The 27383-nt window shown below is 42.3% G+C and overlaps 1 protein-coding gene across 2 annotated transcripts in view; it reads left to right on the forward strand.

Moving 5' to 3' along the window:
* The first annotated feature begins 8226 nt into the window (after window positions 1-8226).
* IPMK (inositol polyphosphate multikinase) overlaps window positions 8227-27383 on the forward strand; it is an 80957-nt gene continuing 61800 nt past the window's right edge. The window contains exons 1-2 of one of the 2 annotated variants that reach the window (XM_037903645.2): window positions 8227-8628; window positions 20790-20875. In XM_037903645.2, coding sequence (XP_037759573.1) covers window positions 8403-8628; window positions 20790-20875 — 312 coding nt within the window. In that variant the 5' untranslated portion in view covers window positions 8227-8402. The remainder of the gene's footprint in view (window positions 8629-20789; window positions 20876-27383) is intronic. The other variant, XM_007060669.4, reaches the window with a different exon arrangement.

The raw sequence follows: 27383 nt of genomic DNA on the forward strand, positions 1-27383 counted from the left end.
GCGCATAACTCTCAGTGGAATACAGATAGGGACCACACATCTTGAAGAACATTCTGTTGCAGGTAAGTAACCTCATTTTCTCCTCATGAGGAAGCACTAGTGTGGTAAAAACAGCACCATTACATGACCACTGCGATGCCTGTGTAACACTTTCCAATGGGGGCAAGAGGCTAGACACAGCACTGAGCATAAAGAAGAGAAGGAAGAGGAAAAGAAAGAGACATGATAAGAGAGGAGAGGGGGGAAAAAGCTACAGAAGATTTTACCCATACCATTTTTAGGGGGTTGCAGGAAGGATTAAGCTAAAGTGCAAGAAATTATTTCTGTTCTGTATACATTCTATTTCATTCTCTCTCTATAGTATGTACCATAATTTGTATAAAATATTAACTGTGGATGGCATGCGGCTCTTCCTTCAACTTTTGAGTCTTGGGCAACTTAAAGTTATATTTAGCAGCCCAGAGTCTTATCTCAGCTGTGTCATTGTAAATTTCTATTACACCCATTAAAGTTGGTGAAATTAGTCCAGATTTATATCACTGAAGGTGAAAGCAGCATCTGACCCATCTTTCTGATTCATTGTATATGACAGACTATTGAAAAGGTTGATTCATCCAGGGTATCAAGGAAATCTGCACTTCGATATAGCAGGGAAAAATATGAAAAACACTGAGGGTTATTTCTTGAGATTAGACCTTCTTAATACCTTGAATAATTAACTATACCCTCTTTCTGATGTGACCTTGGACTGTTCTTGGTCTGGTATTTTTCATTTTTGTCGTGCAAACTACAGCTTTCCTTCTGCAACTCCAATGAATTATAAAAAAACTATGCTGCCTCTTCAGCAATCACAGAAGAGGAATCACAGAAAACAGAAGTTTCATGAAAGCTACAGAAGTGGTACCATAAATGTGCAAAGTTTTAAAAACTCAGCATATTGCAAGAATCAGTACAGTAGCTGAAATGTTTTTGCCGTTCCGTAAGCAGGCAAAAGAAGCTGAATAAGAATAATTTCACTTGCTACATGACTTTTCTCAAATAGTTTTCTGTATCTGGCAAATATTACCTTACATGGATAAAACTCACTAAAACACATTGTCTGTTTGCTCCTGCAAAGCTTGTAAAAAGCTCCAGCCTTTGGGCCCACTCAGACTTTCACTGCAATCACTGTTAAAACTCTTTTTGTTTTCAAAGGGAACAGTGTGAGTCTTACTCTTGACTCCAACAGCTGTGTAAAGTTAGTTCCCTGAAAGTTAAATGGTATTTGAAGGATTAACATTCTATCACTTTCTATGCAAAAGCATCTGTATAAAACCCTGAGTACTTTCAGCTTTGTTTATACCAGGTATCTGCCTTTTCAGACAGCTGAACTTTCTATTTAGTTTTACTCTGAACTGACCCAACGAAACTGACGTTTGCAAACAGACAGCTAGAGAGCTTCTTTAACAACTTCTTGATATAGTAGGCCTTGATCATTTTAAGTCAATGCTGGGTTGCTAGTGATTATTACCTTAGGTAATGCTAAACCAGCAGGATATGACTTTGAACATATAGTCATACAAATGTAAACACAAAACTGTTACACCCGCCACAGTGAATGCCTTTAGCACTCATTGCAAGGCAGTGATAGAGAAATGAGGCTGTACTTCAGAGATAGATGGGTTAAGAATGTCATTTAGAAATTCAAAGGAACATTTTGTAGAAGTCTGTAGCTAGCTCTAATATTTCAACATGGAAGTCAAGATGAGGAGTGGCTTAAAGTCATTATAATGTACATGTTTGAAAAAGAAATATAGAATAGTGAAAATATCTTTCATTAGGGAATCAATGTTACAAAACTTTTATTGCCATGTTTTGGAGTTTGAGACAATTTAAAAAAAGAAATAAAAAATTAAAGCGTTTGAACATATATTTGTAGAAGGGTTTAATTTTGAGGCATTTGGATTCTACACTAGACAAATTATGGCTTAATTCCTTATAGTGGACTAATCAATCAGTGCTATTTGCTGACATTTGCCTTTTAGGCCCTGATCCTGCAAACACTTACACATATACTTTACTCCCTTGAGTTAAAGTGGACAACTCACAATAGTAAAGTTAAACGTGTATGTTTGCAGGATTGCCTGGGGCCTTACTCAAACACCAAAAGTGTCAAAAGAATTTGAAGAGCAGAATAATGTTCAGAATACTCTTCTACTTAGGTATGTGCTTCTTTGCTTCCTATCCTAAATTATCATGAAATCTTAGACTTGGTGCTTATTTATGTCACCTGAAAGTGAGACAAGCATTCACATGGCATTGTAATGTATTTATGTGCCAGATATGCTAAACATCTGTATGCCCCTTCATGCTTTGACCACCATTCCAGAGGACATGCTTCCATTCTGATGATGGGTCCTGATTGATAATGATCCAAAGCAGTGCAGACTGGCACACGTTCATTTTCATCATTTGAGTGAGATGCAACCAACAGAAGGTTGATTTTCTTTTTTGGTGGGTCGGGTTCTATAGTTTCTGCATCTGAGTGTTGCTCTTTTAAGACTTCTGAAAGCATGCTCCATACCTCATCCCTCTCAGCTTTTAGAAGGCACTTAAACCTTCTTGTCGAGTGCTGTAGCTCTCTTTAGAAATCTCACATCGGTACCTTCTTTGCATTTTGTCAAATCTGCAGTGAAAGTGTTCTTAAATTGAACAACATGTAATGGGTCATCATCAGAGACTGCCGTAACACAAAATATATGGCAGAATGCGGGTAAAACTACAGAGCAGGAAACAAATTTCCCCCCAGGAGTTCAGTCACAGATTTAATTAATGCATTATTTTTTTAACAAGCATCATCAGCATGGAAGAATGTCCTCTGGAACGGTGGCTGAAGTATTAAGGGCCATATGAATGCTTAGCCCAGTGGTTCTCAAACTTTTTTTTCATTGACCACTTAAAAATCGCTAAGGGTCTCAGCGGACCACTTAATGATCTTTCCAAATGTTGTCTGTACTGTTAGCTAACTATTGTAAAGTGCTTTGGATAAAAGCACTGTGACGGTGTCCCCCGTAAGGCTTTATGGAAATATGCTTATGAATGTATATATGACATAACTGGAATATGTAACATATGTGTAAATATGTAACATATCTATGTAAAGGTTATGATCTACTGAATCTATTAATCCTATTTGTATCCTATCATTTTTGTATTCGAAGTTATGAATATTGGCCATGTACTGGTTTGATTTCTAAATAACCTTAGTAGAGCATTTGGTCAGTTCCTGGAGAAAGGAATTTGCAAAGTTAAGTGTCCAATCAAGAAGCAATTAAGGAACAATGCATCTTGGAATGCTCCAATCCACATAAGAAGTCTTCCTGAAGACATTCAAGATGCCATGTCAGCAATGGCTTCTGCCTGTAAAAACTGTGAGTCATGCATGGACATGTGACTTGCCCAGGTGACTCCAAAACTCCATCTTGGAGCTGGACTTTGCATAGGAGAGAGGAGGGGGTCTCCACCCACAAGAGAAAGTCTATTTAAGCCTGTGGGAGACCCCTCCATTTTGTCTTCAGCTGGCTAAGGAGATAGCCTCTCCACGCCCAAGGATACCTGAAAGAAATTGGAACAAAGGACAGTAACTACAGGGGGTGTGAGTGATTGCTGGACCCAGACTAGAAAGAGACTAGTCTGTGAAAGAGAGCTTACTGGAACTGGTGAGGATTTTATCTGTATTCAGTTTGATTAGACATAGACTTGCGTGTTTTGTTTTATTTTGCTTGGTAATTCACTTTGTTCTGACTGTTACTACTTGGAACCACTTAAATCCTACTTTCTGTATTTTATAAAATCACTTTTTACTTATTAATTAACCCAGAGTATGTATTAATACTTGGGGGCAGGGGGAAACAGCTGTGCATCTCTATCAGTGTTATAGAGGGTGAACAATTTATGAGTTTACCCTGTATAAGCTTTATGGTAAAATGCATTTATTTAGGGTTTGGACCCCATTGGGAGTTGGGCATCTGAGTATTAAAGGCAGGCATACTTCTGTAAACTGCTTTCCGTTAAGCCTACATCTGTTAGGGGATGTGGTTCAGGCCTGAGTCTGAGTCTGTAGCAGGCTAGCGGGTCTGGCTCAAACCAGGCAGGGCACTGAAGTCCTAAGCTGCCAGGGCAGGAAAGCAGGGGCAGAAGTAGTCTGGACACATCAGGTGGCAGCTCCCAGGGGGTTTCTGTGATCCAGCCTGTCACAAGCGCAATATAAAAAACAAACAATAACAATTAACGTTTTTTTGCTCTACAAATAAAAGCACACAACTCAAATTTTAATATCAGTAGTCTTACCTTTCTAATGTGATGGATGTGCCCTCTCTTCCAGCCGCAGCAGCCCCCCAGGCTGGGGCTGGGAAGGAGCGGGGTCTCTCCCTCTCTTCCCCCACTGCAGCAGCCCCTGAACTGAGGCTGGGAAGGAGGGGGGTCTCTCCCCGGCAGCCGCAGCCCTAGAGCTGGGGAAAGTCGCCTCTTTCTCTGGCCACCGCAGCCTTGCAGATCCCAAATTTCCCCCTCCCTCTCTTCTCACCGCACTGCCCCCTCCCACCTACCCCCTATTCCCCCCAAGGCCACCACCTCACCTTACATGTGCGTCTTCTCCAGGATCCAGGCACATAATTAGTGGAGCCATGCCTGCATTCTAATTAGGTGGTTGTCCCTTCATTCTCTTGTGTGCAGCCGCCCAGGTGTGTACCTTAGAGGGAACTATCCGCGGACCACAGTTTGAGAACCTCTGGTTTAGCCTATTTGGCATGTAAATACCTTGCAATGCTGGCTATAAAAGTGCCCTGTGAACACCTGTTCTCACTTTCAGGTGACGTTGTAAATAAGAAGTGGGCAGCATTATCTCTTGTAACTGTAAACAAACCTGTTTGTCTTAGCGATTGGCTGAACAAGTAGTAGGACTGATTGGACCTAAAGTTTTACATTGGCTCTAAAGTTTTACAATGTTTTGTTTTTGAGTGCAGTTATGTAACAACAACAAAAGATCTACATTTGTAAGTTGCAATTCGATGATAAAGAGACTGCACTACAGTACTTGTATGAGCTGAATTGAAAAATACTATTTATTTTGTTTCTTTTTTACAGTGCAAATATTTGTAATCAAAATAATAATCTAAAGTGAGCACTGTACACTTTGTATTGTAATTGAAATAAATATATTTGAAAATAGAGAAGAATATCCAAAAATATTTATAATACATTTCAATTGGTATTCTATTTTTTAACAGTGCAATTAATTTTTTAAATTGAGTTAATTAGTTTTGAGTTAATTGCTTGAGTTAACTGCAATTGACAGCCTTAGTTCCTAGTCTTAAAATTCCTTATCAGCATCATTCTGGAAGAAATCTAGATGGCTTTATTGTGCTTGGAGGAAGGGAGCAGCTAACTTTCACAACTATCCTGCTGCCCAAAATCTTGAAGTTGAGCACAGGAGATTGATTGGATGTACAGTGGGAAGGGATGGACCTTTTCAAGGGAGATGAGCAGTCTTTTCAGTCTAGGATTGGTCCTGCTGAACTTTTATTGCTATACTCTCTATGCTAAGCAATTAGGGGTCTGAAAAGAAAAAAAAAAAGACCTTAATCAAGGTTCAAATTGAGCTGCTATATACCATTACTTTTCACTGGAATAAGGTACTTGTCACTATGCCCTAGTAGGTATTCTATCCCTTGCAATAACTCCCTGTCTCTTGCACTGTTCAGATTCCCCTGGGTTTCCTTCCTTTTCTACTCTCTTACTGAACCAACGCCCCAGCATGATGTTAAGTGACATATTTTTTCTCCAGGAGGTGCCAACTGTCATGTGAGAGACATAATACAACTGACTTGATTACTTATCTAATTACAACCAGGTAAGCTGCTGTGCCAAAGTGCAGATCTGGTGGTTGCAAATGCAGGAGGTAATAAATCTTACGAAGGAAGAGAAATGGGGACAAGAAACTGCAGTCATTACAGCATGACAGGAAGAGCTGATAATTCCCTTGCGGGAGGAGAGAAGAAAGTGAGGGTCTGCACACTGAGGTACCACAGTGATGTAGCGGCAGCCTTTCCCTTGAAGACATGGCCATAGTCAATCTACATGTAGAAACAATAGATAGCAGGCTTTGTTTACCATAAGGAATTTTAGAGAGAAGAAAAATCCCATCCGTGTGCTACCACTGAATTTAGCTGGCAGCCTGAGTCTGGTTTTTCAACACTCAATTCAATCTGTAGAGGAGCAGATTTATTTAAATTCGTATTAGAAACAGGTCTGTCCCCTGTCCACAAGAGCTTTGTTTACCATCGGGCTCCTCTGGAAGCCAGTGGTAGCACCAGTGGTATCTTCTCCCTCACCCACCTAAAACTGCCTAGTTTGGAGGAAGCCTGAAAGCTCTTGTGACAGCTCTAATCCTGCCAACACTCTGTGGGTGCTTGAGGGGGTCAACCAGGGTGTGGACCAAGGGGATAGTGGATATAACGTACTTAGATTTTCAGAAAGCCTTCAACAAGGTCTCTCACCACAGGCTCTTACGCAAAGTAAACCGCCATGGGATAAGAGGAAAGGTGCTCTCATGGATTGGTAACTGGTTAAAAGATAGGAAACAAAGGGTAGGTATCAATGGTCAGTTTTCAGAATAGAGAGAGGTAAATAGTGGTGTCCCCCAGGGATCTGTTCTGGGACCAGTCCTATTCAACATATTCATAAATAATCTGGAAAAAGGGCAAACAGTGAGGTGGCAAAATTTGCAGATGATGCAAAATTACTAAAGATAGTTAAGATCCAGGCAGACTGCAAACAGCGACAAAAGGATCTCTCAAAACTGGATGACTGGGCAACAACATGGCAGATGAAATTTAATGTTGATAAATGCAAAGTAATGCACATTGGAAAGAATAATCCCAACTTTACATATAAAATGATGGGGTCTAAATTAGCTGTTACCACTCAAGAAAGAGATCCTGGAGTCATTGTGAATAGTTCTCTTAAAACATCCACTCAATGTACAGCACCAGTCAAAAAAGCTAACAGAATGCTGGGAATAATTAAGAAAGGGATAGATAATAGGACAGAAAATATCATGTTGACTCTATATAAATCCATGGTACACCCACATCTTGAATAGTGTGCAGATGTGGTTGCCCCATCTCAAAAAAGATATATTGGAATTAGAAAAGGTTTAGAAAAGGGCAACAAAAATGATTAGGGGTATGGAACGGCTTCTATATGAGGAGAGATGAATAAGACTGGGACTTTTCAGCTTAGAAAAGAGACGGCTAACAGGAGATATGATTGAGGTCTATAAAATTATGACTGGTGTAGAGAAAGTAGATAAGGAAGTGTTGTTTGCTACTTCTCATAACACAAGAACTAGGGGTCAACAAATGAAATTAAAATGCAGCAGGTTTACAACAAATAAAAGGAAGTATTTCTTTACACAACACAGTCAACCTGTGGAACTCCTTGCCAGAGGATGTTGTGAAGGCCAAGACCATATCATGGTACAAAAAAGAACAAGATAAATTGCCAAAGGATAGGTCCATCAATGGCTATTAGCCAGGATGGGCAGGAATAGTGTCTAGCCTCTGTTGCCAGAAGCTGGGAATGAGCGACAGAGGATGGATCACTTGATGATTACCTGTTCCGCTCATTCCCTCTGGAGCACCTGGCACTAGCCACTGTCGGAAGACAGGAGACTGGGCTAGATGGACCTTTGGTCTGACCCAATAGGACCATTCTTATGTTCAACTTGGGGCACACAGGCCCCCTGGTCATAAAGCTCAGCTCAGGCGTGTTTCGAGGATGCTACCCCTGCAGGCCTGGCCTTGGCGCCGCGGGAGGTTTTCTCTGCAATCCGAAAAGCTCGCACAGCTTTTGCAGAAGGTGGGTGCTGGGTAACACCTGCCTCGGAGCGAGCAACTGCACTGCAGAGCCCGGGCCAGCCTACGAGCCGCAAGGGAGCCGGCAGAAAATGCCCCCCTTGGAGAAGGGCTGCAGCAGGCTGCGTTTCGTCCGTACGGTTCAACGCGTGGGGCTCCTGCAGCCTCGGGACAGGCAACGCGAAGCGACTGCGGGCTCCGGCCGCCACGCCCTGCCCCGGAGCTTGGCTTTACACTCGCCGCCACGGGCCCCGGCCAGTTCCTGCACGCAGGGGGCCGGGCCAGCGCCGAGCGGGGGCGCTGGCGGAGGAGGAGCCCGGCCGGAGCGGGGAAGTATCGCGGTGCTGCCGCCGCCAGTCGCTCTCCGAGCGCGGAGGGAGGGAGCTGGGCTCCCGAGCGGTGCGCGGGGCGATGGGGTCGCGGGCCCGCCCCACTCCTCCCTGGGCAGCCGGCAGCTGGTGAAGCCCGCAGGGCGCAGACCCGGAGCCCGCGCTCTCCCCCCGGGACATGGCAACCGAGCCCCCGCGCCGAGCGCCGCCTCCGCCTACGGGGCGCCCGGAGAGCGGGCAGCGCCGCGCTGGGGACGGGGAGGAGGCCGAGCCGCTGCGGGGCTCCGCGCGCGAACCGTCCAGCGCCTCAGTCGCGGTAGGCGGGGGCAGGCGGGGGCTGCTGAACGGCTGCGTCCCGCTCTCCCACCAAGTGGCCGGGCACATGTACGGCAAGGATAAAGGGGGTGAGTGCGGCCGAGGGCAGCGAGCAGGGCGTGGAGCCCGCCCCTACCTAGTTGGGGAGCTGACCCTGGGGTGAGGGGAACATACCGGGCTCTGGCTGGCTTCCTTCTTCTCACTTGGAAGGTGGGGTCTTGTTTTCTCTTCTACGCCGTCCCCGGTGTGATTTGAACTTGGGTCCCGTGTTTCGACTGGGTCGTGCCCATCCCTCCCGCGCCCCATTACGTTTAATCCTCCTTTTAATTTCCTTTGGGGGTGCGGGAGTGGATCTGCTGTTCTTTGCTTTGCTATGATCTGAGCCTCCCCTGTGTGGTGTCTCTGTGCTCCCCTTTTGCCTGTTGGGGTGTGTGAACCCTATGTGGGGTATGGATCTATTTTCTAGTCATATATACGGATTCCTACTAAGGAAGAAGTTGTGCGAAAGGGGTAAAACTTGCATTACCACCCAAGGGACCAACACATGTCAGTTTCTCAGTAGAGATTGTTCTTAACTAGAGGTTGTACAAAATTACAGGAGCCCCATTGCGTTGGGATTCTCTAGAGTGAAGGGCTTGAGTGTTGGAGATTTTTTCCCAATACAGGTTTCACTGGGATGACTGAATAAGAGTTATAAGGAAAACATCAGAGTGAGGTATAGCTGAATATAATGATGGTATTCATTATGAATGACTAAAGAGAGGTTTAGTTACCATGCAAAAAGTATCTTTGTCGTTTGGAAAAATCTTGGGGGGGGGGGGGCAGGAGTACCCGTACTCTGAGTAAAAGAGGGAATAGTCAAATCTCAACAACCAAGGTTTTAATCACATTCATCACGCTACTTTAAACAAGCGTCTTTAAACAAATCACCCTTTTGGTGATATGTTGGGAATATTTCTGGGTTAGGCAATACAACTTGTCTCTGAGGTAATATTAATAGACCCAGCTCAGTAGGTACAAAAGGGTCTGTGGGAAATGTCAGTCATACATGATTATCTAAATGGAAATGACTGCAGAGCCTTCCAGATATTTTTTTTTTTTTAGCTGTTAACTGAGAGGAAATGCCCACTTTTTTGAATGGATGTACATTTTAATGGATCCCTGATATTCTGATAGCCTCTTTTTAATTGTCCTTCTGGTTTCTGAGATACTTTTGGTGAATACTTTCCTCCCACAGTATGTGTAGTACTACAGCATTGAAGTTTTAGGTTGCTGGTTAGGAAAATATATTAGTTGAACCAAAAAAAATATATGCAGTCAATTGTCTCATAAACTAGATATTAATCTATTCAGAAAAAGAAAAGGAGTACTTGTGACACCTAAGAGACTAACCAATTTATTTGAGCATAAGCTTTCATGAGCTACAGCTCACTTCATCAGATAGTACTCCTTTTCTTTTTGAGAATACAGACTAACACGGCTGTTACTCTGAAACCAATCTATTCAGAGAAATTGCTAGTCCAACTGAAGATGTTTTGTCTGTCCACTTAAAAGTAGGTTTCATTTAAATAAAATCTGTTTCTCTGCAATGAGCCTCTCTATAATACAGTTAAATACCTTGTCCATCATAGCAAGGTTAAGTTTGTTGGTGTGTTTTCTGCAGGGTCCCTCCCCCAAAATATGCAAGCATATAAAAACAGTAGCTACTAGAGAGAAATTGGATAACTATTAAGTTTTTTTTCCCCTCTCATATCTACATATAGAAGCAGCCCACAAATTTATGTTTGATAGATAAACATACATCTGGACCACAAACCTTACACATTAGACACACTAATACAGACAGTCCATGTCTAATATCTTAACCATGGTCTTTCTAAATAACATTACATAAGCAACTGCAACATTATGTGGTATGGTTCTACTCCAGTTTAAAATACTCATAACTTCTTTTTGTCCTCCGAATATCTGTCCTTCCTCTTTCAGAGGAAATGCTTCCCCAAAAAGAGACTTAGGCCCAAGTCCACAAAAGTATTGAGACGCCTAGCTTTTATTAGTGCCAAGTATTAATAATGTCCATCCTTGTAAAGAACACAGAGAATATTTTCTAACTGTTTTCTGACGTACGTGTGTGTGTGTGTGTGTGTGTTTTTAAAGGGAAAATTGGGGGCATGGTCTTTTTTTTTTTTTTTTTTTTTTTTAAAACACTTGCTGTATGATAGATGGGAGTGGTTGACAAGTCTTATCTGGTAGTGAGCACAAAGTTATGAACAACTATAATGGCATTATGACTGTAAATACAAAATTTAATTTGTATATTAATTTTGCAGCCTCTCAGCATGAGTCTTTCTTTTCCATGAATGCAGTGAGCATTACATTGACCTTGTGAGTCTATCTGAAATTGTCCCTGCTAAAAATGTTTTGTATGGTAAGAAAAGGTATGTTCCACGATCCAGCACGTATGATGATTGTTTTCAGTAGCATCTGGCAATAAAAATATCTGGCATTTCTGTTTGAGTGTAAGGGGATGAGTGATTAGTTGATATCAGAGGGAACATATTAGTGATCTATCAGTCAGGATGAAAATGGAGTCCTCAAGCTCCTTGTTGGAGTCCAGGGAGATTGTAGTTTGAAGAATGTTTGTAGACATCTGTTGGTCTCCCTTATTCATGACAGATTGATGGGACTAATCTGATGACAAGTTTCAAAGTGGGAAAAGAATTTGTCACCCTATTTTCAGAAGTGATAGTGGGCTATGTTCCTGTTCCATCTTTGTAAAGTACTTTAAGATTCTTTCAAAGGATCATGTTTCAGAGTAGCAGCCGTGTTAGTCTGTATCTGTAAAAAGAAACCGATGCAACCGATGAAGTGAGCTGTAGCTCACGAAAGCTTATGCTCTAATAAATTTGTTAGTCTCTAAGGTGCCACAACTACTCCTTTTCTTTCAAAGGATCATGTCTTTGTTTTTCTACTGAAGAAATAAGCAAAAGGGGGTGTCTTCTAAAATAAATGTTCAGACTATTTATGTGAAAAATTGGTTTATTTATAATCCCATCAAGGGTATGTATTGGATGTAATGTGAGAATATTTGTGCAATAACCAAATAAAGTAACTTTCTTGTTTTGGTCATCCGAGCATGCGTAAAGGTCCACACACAGTGAGAAAGTTCCATTGTGTTTTCTATTGGTGCAAGTCAGCTTTTTGACTGCCAACCTGCTTTACTAATTGTTTATAAATGCATTGAGTTGTAGATCTTTATTGCGCATGAAACTAAATTAAACCAAACTCACTGTGATGTTCCCTTCTGATGTTATCTGGACCGGTGATCTGCTAGGTCACGCCAATCCTTGACTCTGGAAGCCGGCCTTACCGTGCTCTTCTGTGAGTACCCCCATTCCTGGGCTATTCACGCACAGGAATGTAAGCTGCTCCTTGGATTGTGCAACCGAATGACACTACCCAATATTTCAGGTACCAAACACAACCCTAGGAACCTCCGTCTTGCAATGTCCAGTTATGTCTGCTGGACACTGCAAGCTTATATGGGTTCGTCAGTTTAACAAAGAAATTGATATGTACCAGGCTTGTTATCCCAAGGGGAGTCTGGGACACACTTCAAACCAAACACACTGCTTCAGGTAGAATAAACAAACATATTTATTAACGACAAAGATAAATTTTAAGTGATTATAAGTCAAAGCATAACAAGTCAGATTGGATCAAATGAAATAAAAGCAAAAAGCACTGTAAGCTGCTCTTAACACTTTCAGTGCCCTTACAAACTTAGATGCTTCTCACCCCTGGCTGGTTGCTCTACAGCCAGGCTCTCCCCTTTGATCAGTGCTTCAGTCGCTTGGTGTGGTGTCTGTAGATGTAGGTGGAAGAGAGTGGAAGAGCAAAAGTCTCTCCCTTTTATCATGTTCTTTCTTCCCTCTTGGCTTTGCCCCCCCGATCCCCTCTTCAGAGTCAGGTGAGCGTTACCTCATCACAGTCCCAAACTGACCAAAGGAAGGGGGGTGACTCACTTGAGAGTCCAACAGATCCTTTGTTGTTGCCTAAGCCAGTGTCCTTTGTTCCTGTGACGTTGAGCTGGGTTTGTCCCATACATGTCCTGATGAGGTGTGAACTGCCCTTCTGCTTCTGGCGAGTTTTTGCCTGGGCTTGCTTTAAGCTATGAGGACACATTTTCAAGCCTCGTAACTGTACACATGAAATTACAACCTGTAACATTACCATAACAGTGCTTAGTACATCATGAGCCTTCTGAAGACATGACAAACTTTGCATTAGATACCCCCCCAATCATATTATAAGGATGAACATGGGGGTGCTGGGTGTTCCCCCAAGGTACAGAACGTCCCACCCACATACTCCCAAACTACATTAATATGATTCTGAATTGGTGGTGGTGGTTTTATTTTAGGTGGGTGGGAAGGAGAAAGAATCTTGTCCTTGTGAAAAGTGCTAGGTCTGGAAACTAACTAGACCTCCCCTTGCCATTTGTTAGTAGATTTTAACACTTGAAGTGTTCTGTATTTTTAAGAATGATTGTACTAAACTCTTCAAGTAATAAACTTTATCGTAATCCAGTGTCACATATCAGAGGTAGGTAGCTGTTTAAAAGAACAAACAAACAAAACCCCAAAACAAACCAGCCAAACACTTGTATAACAGTTTGTCCTCAAAGTTCAATATTCATCACATTTCATTTTGTTAATTCAGTATTACGTGAGTTTTATTTTGAGAAGTATTTGCCTGGCTTTGTATGTTGTCTAATCTTGATAATGCAGTGGCAGAATGTAAGCTCTAGGTTAACTGAAGTTCTGTATGTGGCCTTTAACATTGAGATTGTTAGTAATTCAAACATTTGTCAGTAGAGTACCATGTTCACCTGAGGGTGTGCTTTCCACCATGTCTACACACAAATATATGTAAAAAAGGGCTGTTTTTCAAAGATGTGTTATGTTGATCCTAGTGAGTTATGAGGCCCGTATTCACTTTGTGTCTGGCAGTTCATAATTGTGGAATGTGTTCAAAACCCAGTCTTAGCAAACAGCTTGATTTCAGTCTTAAATTTATACTGCTTAAAAAAAGCCTGTTACTAATGATGCAGCCAGCTTATAGACTGTGAACTAATTTTTGACTGAATGTCCTTGTAGCTGTGCCTTTAGAGAGAGGGGCACATAATTCATATGCCAATATCTAAATAAAGGACTCTAGAAAACTATATTCAGCTCTTAGCACACATTTTAAACTGTTGTTAAGCGACTGCCAAGACTTCTTTACCTCATTTATAGCACCTGCTACGTTGCATAGGCCACATAAGTAACTCCATTCCCTATATAGTTGTGTGTGTAAATAGAAATTACAGAAAAATATAAAACCAGGCTTATTTTAAAAAAAAAAAAAGCCATAGAAGAAGCAACCATTTCCAAGACTGACCAAAGAAACCCAAACAAATGTAATTATTCCCAGAAAATCACCATTTTTAGTAGCAATAAGAATTCTACCATCCACTGAGATGTCAGGGGCCACCCAGCTTTTTTTGTTTGTTTACCACAGGGGTGGGCAAACTTTTTGGGCTGAGGGCTACATCTGGGTGGGGAAATTGTATGCGTGGCAAGGGGTTGGGGTGCGGGAGGGGGTGTGGTGTGCAGGAACGGGCTCGGGGCAAGGGATTGGGGCAGAGGAGGGTGCAGGATGTATGAGGGGGCTCAGGGAAGGGGGTTGGGGTGCAGGAGGGGTGCGGAGTGCAGGAGGGGGCTCAGGGCAGGGGGTTGGGGTGCGATGGGGGCTCGGCAGGGAGTTGGGGTGCAGGAGGGGTGCGAGGTGCAGGCAGAGGGCTTATGGCAGGGAGTTGGGGGGTGGGGTGCAGGAGGGGTTTGGGCTCTGGCCCAGTGCCGCTTACCTAAATTGGCTCCGGGATGGCAGCAGCGTGCACTAGGGCCAGGGCAAGCTCCATGCCTGCCTGTCCTGGCCCCATGCTGCGCCGCTCCGAGAAGTGGCCAGAACCATGTCCCTGCGCGGCCCCTGATGGGGGGACCGGCACAGGGCTCTGTGCGCTGCCCTTGCTGCACCTCCAGGTACCTCCCCTGAAGCTCCCATTGGCCGTGGTTCCCCATTCCTGGCCAATGGGAGCTGCGGGGGGAGGTGCTTGGAGGCAAGGACAATGCACAGAGCCGCCCCCTCCCCTGGGGCCCCAGGGACGTGGTGCTGGCTGCTTCTGAGAATGGCACGGGGCCTGCGGCACCATCGGGGGCAATCCCGCAGGCCAGATCTAAAGCCCTCACAGGCCGGATCCAGCCCGCGGGCCGTAATTTGCCCACCCCTGGTTTACCATGTCTCAAACTTTGAAAGGCTAAACTTCTGAGTCAGAACTTATTCTAGGTACTTTTTTTTTTTTTTTTTAAAACCAACAGCATATTGGTACTTCTGATAACTGTCACTCTATAGTTTCTTCTGTTTTGTATAGAAGAATTTATCTGAAAAGTTAGGAATGAATAAATCATAGAAAGAAGCTTGTCATCACAAAGTGGAATTTTTCTTTTTGATCAGAATGACACTCTTCAGTTTCTGTTCTCTATTAACAAAAATTTAGTAGTGGAGGGGTAGAAATCTCCTTAAAGGCACAATGTTGTCCTGCCCTGTCCTTGTGATGAGGACAGTTTAATGCAGGCAGTACTAGCTCTTGGTGAGCTGCAGTCACTCTGAGTCTCTCCCTTCTTTTTCCGTCTTCTGCCCAACCATATATTTTGACTATGTGCCAAAACAATTAATTTAAGTAAATGTAAGATGACTGAGCTGAGAGATTCAGTTAATTTCTTACACTGTTACTTTGCAACGTTGCTATCAGCTAAGCCATAAGGCTGATTTTAGCAAAATAACGCATATGCAGGAAAAAATGACTAAGCCTTCTAAAACCTACATTGCCTATTAATTTTTGTTATGGGCATTTGTTGGCTCTTGTTATAGTAGAGTTAAATAGCATGGAAACTTTTTCAGGCATAACCCCGATTCTCCATTTGTGTGTTCATAACTTGCTGAAATCTGAACATACTCTTCACTAAATGAAAATAGAATTATTTTTGTCTGGCTTAACTCTTACCAGGAATTGAATAGCTTTGAAAAATAACATAATATCAGTCACCCTATAAAAAGGAGAGTAGTTTTGTTCTTGTTGTTATATGCTGTTCTATTCCATATAGGTTTTTATACCAGGGTGTTCACCATTGTATCTGACAGGTTTCAGAGTAACAGCCGTGTTAGTCTGTATTCGCAAAAAGAAAAGGAGTACTTGTGGCACCTTAGAGACTAACCAATTTATTTGTATCTGAGTGTGGTGTTCTTTCTCTCATCCTCTCCTCAGAGGGAGAAGTGAGTGGATGTTATGTTTTGCTAGCTGTTCTGTTAAATATACTTCTTGCTATGTTCATGTTAGAGAAGCGAGGTCAAAGAAATGCACCTTGAGCTTAGAATGGAAAGTGGTGAGGTTTGTGGTACTTCTTAGTTCCTGGGGGAATTCATGCCACAGTGTTGGTCCACCCCTTGAGAAGGTTGTCTCTTGCGGTGATGAGATTTACTCTTGTTGTTCAAGAGTTTAATTGTGCCAAAGGAGTGAATGCTGCTTGTAGAAGCAATGTTATCTCGTAAACAAGTAGGTTTCTGACCAGGCCACAGCTGAACTGACCAATCATGAGTCTTAACAAACACACACTGAGGTGAGAGTCCAGCGAAAACTCAAAGATTGGGGCAGCTTTCTTAGACTGATCTGCCTGTGCCACCATACGGGTGAACAGTCTTCTGAAAGCCAGCAAAATTATCGCATGATAATTATCCCAGGTTAAATTATCCCATGATAAAATTTTTCCAAGAAGTTTTGACCAATCGTAGGCTTTGCACTTTCCTTGGTGACTAGGTCAACAGAGCATGTACTCTCAACAATTGCCTATCACAGGATTCAGTGCTAGCACCGATCTCGTTTAATATGTACACCACTGATCTTCCCCAAACAACATCATGGAAATCTGTCTTTGCTTTGACTACACAGGCACAGGATTTACCTACTGTAGAACAAGTCCTAACCAAGAACCTTAAAAGCATGGAAGAATATTTCTTATATTGGCAGCTAAAACCAAACCCCATTAAGACTGTAATGTCAGTGTTTCATCTAAACAGTTGAGAGGCTAGGATGAAATTGCATGTGGACTTCTGTGGCTAGCAGATAACACATGATACCACCCTGAATGATCTTGGAGTGCCATTTGACTGAATTATCACATACCACCAGTACCTGAAAAACACCCATGACAAAGTAAAGATGCATGTAAATCTCCTCTAGAAACTGTCAGGAATGATTGGAGAAGTGGATGCAAAAAGCTCTTTGGGCCTCTTCACTAGCCCTTGTCTGCTCTACCACAGAATACTGCTCGTCTGTCCGGATTGATGGCTCTCACACATCACTTGTCAACACTCAACATCACCATGTGGATCTCTATGGACACAGCATAATCAATTCCATAACCATGGCTTCCTGTACTGGTACACATCAACCCAGCCCAAATTTGTCGCAACATGAGAATCCTTCTGGAGTCTCATCATGCTTGAGGGAACAAGGGTCTTCCAATACATGAAGACTTAAATAACATACTGAGATTTCCAATTCAATCCCAGAAAACCTTTTTGGCTTGGAGTGCAAGAGCTTGAAGACTCAGCATTTTGCTGTCCAAGATTAATGACGAGCAAGGTGGGAGGACACCAACATTCCGAACAAACATCTCATCTAGGATCCAACTGGGGAATCCAGTGGCTTTTCACTCCCATGGAAAATATGGTCCACTTTGAACTGCATATGTATATCATGTGGCAGATGTCTACTTCCTCTATCCATGGAGGCTGAGCCATGATCCTATTTGTGACTGTGGAAACGGACGTCAGCCTATGGGACGCTTGAACCAGTGTTCCAAATTATCATATCCTGGTGCTATCTCTGCCATCTACTCCACGTCACCTAAGGCAGTCAATTGAATTGCCAACCTAAACTTTAATATTTATGTTTTTAAGCCATATGAAGGAAGAAGAGGTGCAAAGTTGTTGGCCAGTCTCTTTCCTGGAGCTTTAAACAGCCTTTTTGGTATCCTGGGCCCAAAATGTTGGCTTCAGTTAGATGAGCTTGTAGTTGGCCTTTGGCTAGATTTCTCAGGAATGACAGGTTTGACAGTGGGTGATGGTTGGCTAAGACTGAAGTATCTAGGGTGGGTTTCTTTACTGTTTGAAAGAAAAAGGGAAGTTTTTCTTTTTTGAATGGGGCACTGGCTGTTTTGGTCAGGAGTAGCGCTTGTTGTTCATTTCTCTCTTTCACAAGCTAAGAAGGACCTGGGTTGGATTTATATATTGGGTTGGGTCTCCTTTAAGGTGTCTGGAACTACTTGATGAGTGAATACATTGAACTCAGGGAATGCAAGTTGGCTGTTGGATCCACTGTGCCTGCATCCCCCAACCAGGTTGTTTGAGAAGGCATCCTGAATGTGCATGATCTTTTCAGTAAAGTAGGATGATAGTGCCTTGATGCAGTTGTAGACACTCAGGCCATGGCTACGCTACAAGCTAAATTGGCACAGTTGTGATCAATGCAGCAGTGTCGATTTAGCAGGTCTGGTGAAGACCTGCTAAGTCAGTGGCAGAGTGCTCTCCCATCGACTTCTGTACTCCACCTTCCTGAGAGGTGGAAGCTATGTCGATGGGAGAGCATCTCCCATCAACATAGCGGGGTGTAGACACTGCTGTAAGTCAACCTAAGTTATGTCGACTTCAGTTACTGGCGTAACTTAGATCAACTTGGGCCACGTCTACGTTACCCGCCGGATTGGCTGGTAGTGATCGATCTATCGGGGATCGATTTATCGTGTCTACACTAGATGCGATAAATCGATCCCCGATCGCTCTGCCGTCCACTCCGGAACTCCACCACGGCGAGAGGCGGAAGTGGAGTCAACGGGGGAGCGGCCGCCATCAATCCCATGCTGCAAGGACGCAAAGTAAGTGATTCTAAGTCGATCTAAGATACGTTGACTTCAGCTACGCTATTCTCATAGCTGAAATTGCGTATCTTAGATCGATACACCCCCCAGTGTAGACCAGGCCTTAGAATGTTAGTATAGACCAGCCCACAGAATTAAATGATTTACCACTTTGGATAGCTTCTTGGGGTGGGATTAGGCAACCTCAATGGAGGCTGATAGAAAGGTTCTCTTGGCCTATAATACAGCCTCAGGATAGGCTTTGAGGAATTTTTGTTTTGCTCTGTCTGAATCAGCCTTTGTTTTCTGTCCTCTGCACTTAAGTTTCTGCTCATCTCTTTCCATCCAACAGAGGGTGTCAGAAAACCAAGGAGATCTGTGTGGGGCAATGGGATGGAAGGAGCTGTTTTTTGGGGTAGCGTGCCAATGGCTGAGGCCAGTATAAGATGGTAATGATTCACCAGGTCCTCGACTTCTTGTCCTGTGGGTGGAGTACTGTTGTCCTTTAGCGGGCTGTGGAATTTGTTTGGAACACCAAATTCCAGAGAGAGACTTACACTGCTGATGTAGGGGTTTTTTTTTTTTTTTTTTTACCAGTATTTTAACTAACTTGTCAAGCCACAGTCCTGTCATGTTCCTTGGCAAAAGAGAACCAAAAAAACCCCAAAGTAGGTAGAAATTATAAATCAAATATTTTCCTCTCAAAAGCCTTAAATTTTTCGATAAAGTTTTAGATGGAGCTGGGATAAACAATTATATTTGTGAATGATTCATTCCGGCATGATACATCAGTATGTATTGCTTAAACAAATCTCTTTGATCTAAAGTGTGCTCTTGTTTTCTTGTGTTAGTGACAAAGTAAGTGTTTGGGATTTAGCTCAGAAATCATAGGGGTCAGAAATTTGAGAAGTGTTAACTTGTTAAAGACCTATTCAGAGAATGGAAAAAATGAAGTTAGATTTCTTTTTGATTAGTAAAGGTGAGAGGGTTAAAATAGAACTTGCAAAGGGGTTTGTTTATAACTCATCAGATTGTCTGTCTGTTTTCGACATTATGCTGATTGCAGGATTCATATCTTTTAGCGTCGCTGCCAGTTGGATAACAATAATTAGTACAAAATGTTGATGTTTTGTCATAAAACAAAAATCCCTTTATAAATTTGAAAACTCTTTTGATTAGCAAATATATAACAGTGCATTCTAATTAGTCCTATATAGTTATCAAAATGTCCCATAATTAAATATAATTTCTGCTTTCGTTTGTAATTTTTTTTTTTAAAGCGGTTTAGCTGATATGCTTACAAGTATCAGGGTATGGTAAAATATACTGTACAAGCTAGAATGCCTTTAGTGAAAACTTTATAGATAGTGGAACAAACTTGTTCTTAAAACTCTCATTACAGTGAGAAAATACTTCTTGTACTGCCATAAAGGGCCCAATCTGGTCGCATTCCACATGCATAATAAACATTGTCTTCAGATTTTCCTGTGCAGAACAACTATGGGATCAGTAGGTTCCTGTAAAAGTCACAGGAACAATAAAACTATTTTGTTTCAGAAATATTTTGTCTACAAAAGGACTAGTACTCCTCGCATGCTGTTTAAAAAAAAATCGCTTTCTAAAAGAATAATTTTTTATGATTAATGCCGGAGCACTACATAGTGTATCAGTTAAAGTTGCTACACACACAATATACCTAACAAAACTTCATAAGACAGGAAATGAAAAAAATAAGGCATTACTACTCTCAGCACATCAGCACTAGTGAAGGTCAAGGGAGTACAACCTCAACTTTGCCCTAGTCTTCCAGACCCTTTTTCTCAAGGTTCTTCTCACTGGACCATCTTCTTCTGACCAGACCTTTTTGCCTCTTTTTCCTTCCAGCACACTACTATAAAATCACTTGTGGGAGTGGTGGAAGGAAAGCGGCAGAAAGGTCTTCCATCCCTACTTGTGTAGAGTTAAGATTTCAAATATTTTCGTATAAAAATAATTATAACTTAACACACTTTCTACATGAACTCTTCTCTTCTTCTCTCCTTTTCCCTAATCCCTGCTAAGAGTTTGGTGATTGGGGCTGTGTTTGCTAGGTTCCTCTGTTCTTTGTAAAGAACAGTAGGAGTAGTTTACACTGAGCAGCTGGGCTACCTCTTGTTTAATATTTGCTAGCTTTAAAAGACCGTATGGTTTCATTCTTTAGAATTAAACTATAAACGAACTGTTTGTTTTTCTAGGCATACTGCAGCATCCAGATGGCACAGTCTTGAAGCAATTGCAGCCACCGCCTCGAGGTCCCAGAGAACAAGAGTTCTACAACAAGGTAAGAGTTGTTCAGTAAGGAAGTGGCCTGTCTTTTTGAAGGGAGAATGTTGTGTCTGATTCACTTAATGTTCCCTACCCATCACTGACTGAAAAAGTTACAGTGCAGTGTCAAGGTTTAAGTGGTAAGTAATGCACCATCCATATACAATATAGAGACTAGGATTCAAATCCTGCTTTCCCGGTGTTGCAGGTTTGAGTGTTTGTTGCATTGGCAGAGTTGTCAGGACATTTGCGTGTTGCCTAGATCTTGCTGTTAGTAGAGTTTCTGCTGTCTGAGTCATAGAATCATAGTAGCATAGAATATCAGAGTCGGAAGGGACCTCTGGAGGTCATCTAGTCCAACCCCTGCCCAGAGCAGGACCAATCCCCAACTAAATCATCCCAGCCAGAGCTTTGTCAAGCCTGACCTTAAAAACTTCTAAGGAAGGGGATTCCCCCACCTCCCTAGGTAACGCATTCCAGTGTTTCACCACCCTCCTAGTGAAAAAGTTTTTCCTAATACCCATCCTAAATCTCCCCCACTGCAACTTGAGACCATTACTCCTTGTCCTGTCATCTGCTATCACTGAGAATAGTCTAGATCGATCCTTTTTGGATCCACCTTTCAGGTAGTTGAAAGCAGCTATCAAATCCCCCCTCATTCTTCTCTTCTGTAGACTAAACAATCCCAGTTCCCTCAGGCTCTCCTCATAAGTCATGTGAACCAGACCCCTAATCATTTTTGTTGTCCTTCACTGGACTCTCTCCAATTTTTCCACATCCTTCTTGTAGTATGGGGCCCAAAACTGGACACAGTACTCCAGATGAGGCCTCATCAATGTCGAATAGAGGGGAACGATCACGTCCCTCGATCTGCTGGCAATGTCCCTACTTATACATCCCAAAATGCCATTGGCCTTCTTGGCAACAAGGGCACACTGTTGACTCTTATCCAGCTTCTCATCCACTATCACCCCTTGGTCCTTCTCTGCAGAACTGCTGCCTAGTCATTCGGTCCCTAGTCTGTAGCTGTGCATTGGATTCTTCCGTCCTAAGTGCAGGACGCTGCACTTGTCCTTGTTGAACCTCATCAGATTTCTTTAGGCCCAATCCTCCAATTTGTTTAGGTCCCTCTGTATCCTATCCCTACCCTCCAGCGTATCTACCACTCCTCCCAGTTTAGTGTCATCCGCGAACTTGCTGAGGGTGCAATCCACACCATCCTCCAGATCATTAATGAAGATATTGAACAAAACCGGCCCCAGGACCGACCCTTGGGGCACTCCGCTAGATACCGGCTGCCAACTAGACATGGAGCCATTGATCACTAGCGGTTGAGCCCGACAATCTAGCCAACTTTCTACCCACCTTGTAGTGCATCCATCCAGCCCATACTTCTTTAACTTGCTGACAAGAATACTGTGGGAGACCGTGTCAAAAGCTTTGCTAAAGTCAAGGAATAACACGTCCACTGCTTTCCCTTCATCCACAGAATCAGTTATCTCATCATAGAAGGCAATTAGATTAGTCAGGCATGACTTTCCCTTGGTGAATCCATGCTGACTGTTCCTGATCACTTTCCTCTTGTCTAAGTGCTTCAGAATTGGGTCCTTGAGGACCTGCTCCATGATTTTTTCGGGGACTGAGGTGAGGCTGACTGGTCTGTAGTTCCCAGGATCCTCCTTCTTCCCTTTTTTAAAGATTGGCACTACATTAGCTTTTTTCCAGTCTTCCGGGACTTCCCCCGATCGCCATGAGTTTTCAAAGATAATGGCCAATGGCTCTGCAATCTCATCCGCCAATTCCTTTAGCACTCTCGGATGCAACGCATCCGGCCCCATGGACTTGTGCACGTCCAGCTTTTCTAAATAGTCCCGAACCACTTCTTTCTTCACAGAGGGCTGGCCACCTCCTCCCCATGCTGTGCTGCCCGGTGCATAGTCTGGGAGCTGACCTTGTTTGTGAAGACAGAGGCAAAAAAAGCATTGAGTACATTAGCTTTTTCCACATACTCTGTCACTAGATTGCCTCCCTCATTCAGTAAGGGGCCCACACTTTCCTTGGCTTTCTTCTTGTTGCCAACATACCTGAAGAAACCCTTCTTGTTACTCTTAACATCTCTCGCTAGCTGCAACTCCAGGTGTGATTTAGCCTTCCTGATTTCACTCCTACATGTCCGAGCAATATTTTTATACTCATCCCTGGTCATTTGTCCAATCTTCCACTTCTTGTAAGCCTCTTTTCTGTGTTTAAGATCAGCAAGGATTTCACTGTTAAGCCAAACCAAATGCACTGTCCAGGTAGGGCTTTGGGATCATGCACCTGTTCCATGGGCAACAATTCCACGTGTAACACTTGAAAAACAAACACAAAAAAAAAAACCGACCACCACCACACATCTGTTTTCTCTCATTGCAAAACCACTATGTGTACTTCAGCTTCTTATTCCACCCCAGTTTTCTATATAATGTCTCAAAATCCTATGTTTAGAAATGTAGTATATATGGCCCATCCATCCAGTTTTTTGGTTCATTGTTGAGAGAATAATTGCATTCTCCACTCTATTAACAAACCAGATCCATTAATTTAAAACAAACAAACAAAACTTCCCTTCTAACTGGGTGAAATTCCCAGTCTGTTCTGAATGGACCATGATGAAATTTATATACAGTCTAAATTTATTGCCTTCTTGGATTTGCTTTATTGGTACCTGAGATAATTGTAACAAACATAGGCTGATGTTTAAGTCTCCTTGCCAAGGTTTTGCTGTTTCTAGGGTTTTCCCTGGAGGACTTCCTCTTCACCTTGTTCTCTCTACCTAAGCGAGTTGCTCCAATCCTAACATGCATAGGTTGGAGCAAATTGGACAAGAGAACGTGGAAATCTTCTTCATATGGGATCAAACCGGTAGTCCATCTAGTCCAGTATCCTGTTTTTCAAAGTGGCCAATACCGTAAATTTCAGGAGAAGGTTCAAGAAACCCTGTAGTGGACACCTTGCTATTAACCTTTTCCATGTTGAAATAAACCATTTATTCCTAGTGTGACAGGTTGGACCCCCCCCCCCCCCTTTCCGGGGCGCCACCTGCTGTGCTGTGGTCCCACTGAGCCCACCTGTCCCACCATGGGTCCCCCCAACTGTGTGCTGCTGTGTCAGGCTCTCCAGCCCCTGTCCAGCACACACAGAGGTAGCAACACACCCAGCTGCAGAATCACAGAGTCTGCAATTAGCTCTCTGTGAGAGGACTGAGCTAGGGGAATGCCCAGCTTTCCTGTGCGCGCACACTCTGGAGCGTAAACCCAAAATTATATTGTCTTACGCTGCACAGAGAGATCTGTACAGCGTAAGCTCGTAAAAATTGCCCCCTTCCTGAATGTGGAGGGAGATATGCACAGCTTTGTGCCCCCAAGCTATGAATTGCACAAGCTGGGTTTTGAAATAAACAAAAAATAAGTTTTTATTAACTACAAAAGGTAAATTTTAAGTGATTCTAAGGGATAGCAAACAGAACAAAACAGATTACCGAGCAAATAAAACAAAATACGCAACCTAAGCTTAATTCACTAAAGAAACATGAAAGCTTATGCCCAAATAAATTTGTTAGTCTCTAAGGTGCCACAAGTACTCCTCGTTCACATTACAAATAGTAATTTCTCACCCTAAATGTTGTTTTAGGCAGGTTACAGTTTCAGCAGCTTAGGGTTTATTTCTCTTCACAGGCTAGACCCCTGTCTCAGTCTAGACTCGGCCCTTGCTTTTCCCCAGCTTAGTTCCTTTGTTTCTTCAGGTTCTTTCAGCAGTGTTCCTTCTTGGGGGGGAGGCAATGGAGAATAAGAAGCTTGATTGACTCACTTCCTAGCCTTAAATAGGCTTTACGTAAGGCGGGAATCCTTTGTTTCCAGTGGAAAAAATACCAGCAGTGTCCAAGGTGCTACTCCGAACCAGCTGACATCCTCACATGATGCTGCAGTGTCAAAGCAACATCCCAGGAAGTTTCTCAGGAAGGTGGGAGATTAGTATCTTCAAAGTTCTATTGTCCTTCTTAAATGGCCCATTCAGGCTGATTGCCTACTGTCTGGGGGGCATTCCCCCAAGTACATGCACAGTTGTAATTGTTACATAGTCAATATTTCGAACTTCAGATACAGAAATGATACATGTATACAAATTGGATAATCACATTCAGCAAATCATAACCAATGATACCTTACATGACCCATCTTGCATAAAATGTATCTTAGTTATGCCATATTCATATCATAACAATATTCCTATGAAGAGTATGGGGTGTAACGTCACACTTAGTACCATATTTTCAGTCTGTTGGCCAGTTTCCTGTAGTACTATAAAATATTTTTGGGGTTTGTAGGAAAATTTTTAATTTGCATCTTAATAAATATTCATTTTCTTCTATATACATTATAAATAAATAAGATATTAAGTGTTTGAACTGCTTAGATTTTAGATTTGCTTTGCAGGTGTACAGGGATTTATGTAGAGTCTTTAATTGTTAGTACAAGACATAATTTGTAGTGTGCATGCCTACAAAGCAGGCATTAATGTTATGTGATTGTATTTATGTGGCATAATCAATCTTTTCTAGCAGAATAAGATGAATACAACCAGTTTGCCAAATGACTTGAGAATAACCATGTTCATACCACACCGATTATTTTCTTATACATGCTCTGTAGTGATCACCAAAGATAATATGGGTTTTATAAAAAAAATTTTTTTGGAGTGAAATGTTTGGTCTATGTGTTTTCAAATGGCACGATCCAGAAACTGTGTGTGTGTGTGTGTGTGTGTGTTTTTAAGAAGTCCATGGTCAAATCTGTAGATTAGTAAGAAATATTATTGAATACTTGTTGCCTAGATTTTTGTGTCCTTAACTCTTTCTATGTTTTGGGCTTTAAAGTTAAAGATTTTTCTAAACGAGTGAGGTCACCAGAATATTTTCTGTTTTGGGATTGTGTGTGTTGATACCAAATTGACTGCAGTAAACAACAAGTGAAAACAATATTTACTTATTAATGTAACTTGATAATTGATGTTATGAGACTGTGTTAAACAAAATCACAACTCTTCGGTTACAAGAGGCTCAGCAGGAGCCATCTAAACCTAAAAGTAAATATTTCCCTGAAGTTTCAGGATGGCTACAAAGGACATAATCCAGGCTAAGTGGTAATTCCCCAGCAAGAATAGGAGGCTGAATACAGGTGTTTTTGAAGAATGATAAAATAAAGGATAAACTCTGCTGGGCAAGTTCCTAGACCCTGATAGAGATGCCATCACCACCCAAACCCTCAATTCTTCCTTGAAAATCCAGGGAATGGAAACTTTCAGATATCTGAGGAAAAACTTTAAAGTATTAACTTCCATCATGCAGGATTTGTTTGTCTGTCTATTTTCATAAACCCATGTGAAAGAAGCTTGAGGACTAAACTAAGGAGATCACTTTGTGATGCCACCATGGATGGAGTTGCTCTTTCAGGGAATTCCATTGCTCCTAGGGTGGTGGCCAGAAGTCAGTTTTAATTAAGAACTCCAGGAAGAGGATTCATCTGCTTAACAAATCCTGGTATTGACCAAGATTTGGGGGAGCAAGCTATTTGGGAGAAACCTTGGAAGAAGCACTAATTGAAAAGGAAAAGCATGTGTTACTAGTCTCCAACTACTCAAGCTAAAAGTAGAGCATGGATAGTGTTCTAGATAGAATAAATTCTTTTGTTTGTGTGGGCAGAGTCACTATAGGAGAGAGCAAGAATATAGCAAGAACAGACAATGGAGTGGGAGGAAGTAGGGGAGGGATTTTCAGATACAATGACTTGAATGCCACCTTCATCTTAATTTGTCCATTAACATACCACCAGGTGTGTTGTGCTCCCTATTCCTCCAAATGAAATCATCTGGCTCTCCTGAAATTGAAGGTCTTAATTTCTGTTGGCAGTTGTCTGAAAATGACAGATAATATGGCAACTGTTGTCTCTTTCAGTAGGACAGCAGAAGCTCCCTTAATGGCTAATCTCCATCGAGCAGAGAGCCAAGTGCCACTGATACAGGGTAATCACAAAATAGGAGTCTTACAGTAAACAGCAAGGCAGACTTGCTTAGTGGGACAATATTGAATCAATTAAAGTGGAGCCTGCACCAAACAACAAATTTAATAGCAATAATGACCCAGAAGGGGAAATCACAGTTGAATCTCTTCAGAAGCAGATGATAAATCCAAAAGGCCAAGATAATTTTCAGGAATCAGTGAAAATGTAAAACCTCTTTAGTCAACTCTCCAACTTCTGCCTAAATATGGATAACTAGGTTGAATTTTTTCTTTGATTGTTTTCCTGGGAGACCTAAATTTGGCCAGGGAGCGAGACCTTTTCAATCCAACAATCCTCTAGTTAACAAAGTAAAACTTGGCTTGCTTGCTTATTTGTTTTTTATGAGATTATTTCATTGGGTAAATCATATTTTGCTTTACTCTACCACAGGGTTGAGGGCCACATCTGGGTGGGGAAATGGTATGC

The sequence above is a fragment of the Chelonia mydas genome, chromosome 7 (assembly GCF_015237465.2).
Source record: "Chelonia mydas isolate rCheMyd1 chromosome 7, rCheMyd1.pri.v2, whole genome shotgun sequence".
Classification (NCBI taxonomy): Eukaryota; Metazoa; Chordata; order Testudines; family Cheloniidae; genus Chelonia; species Chelonia mydas.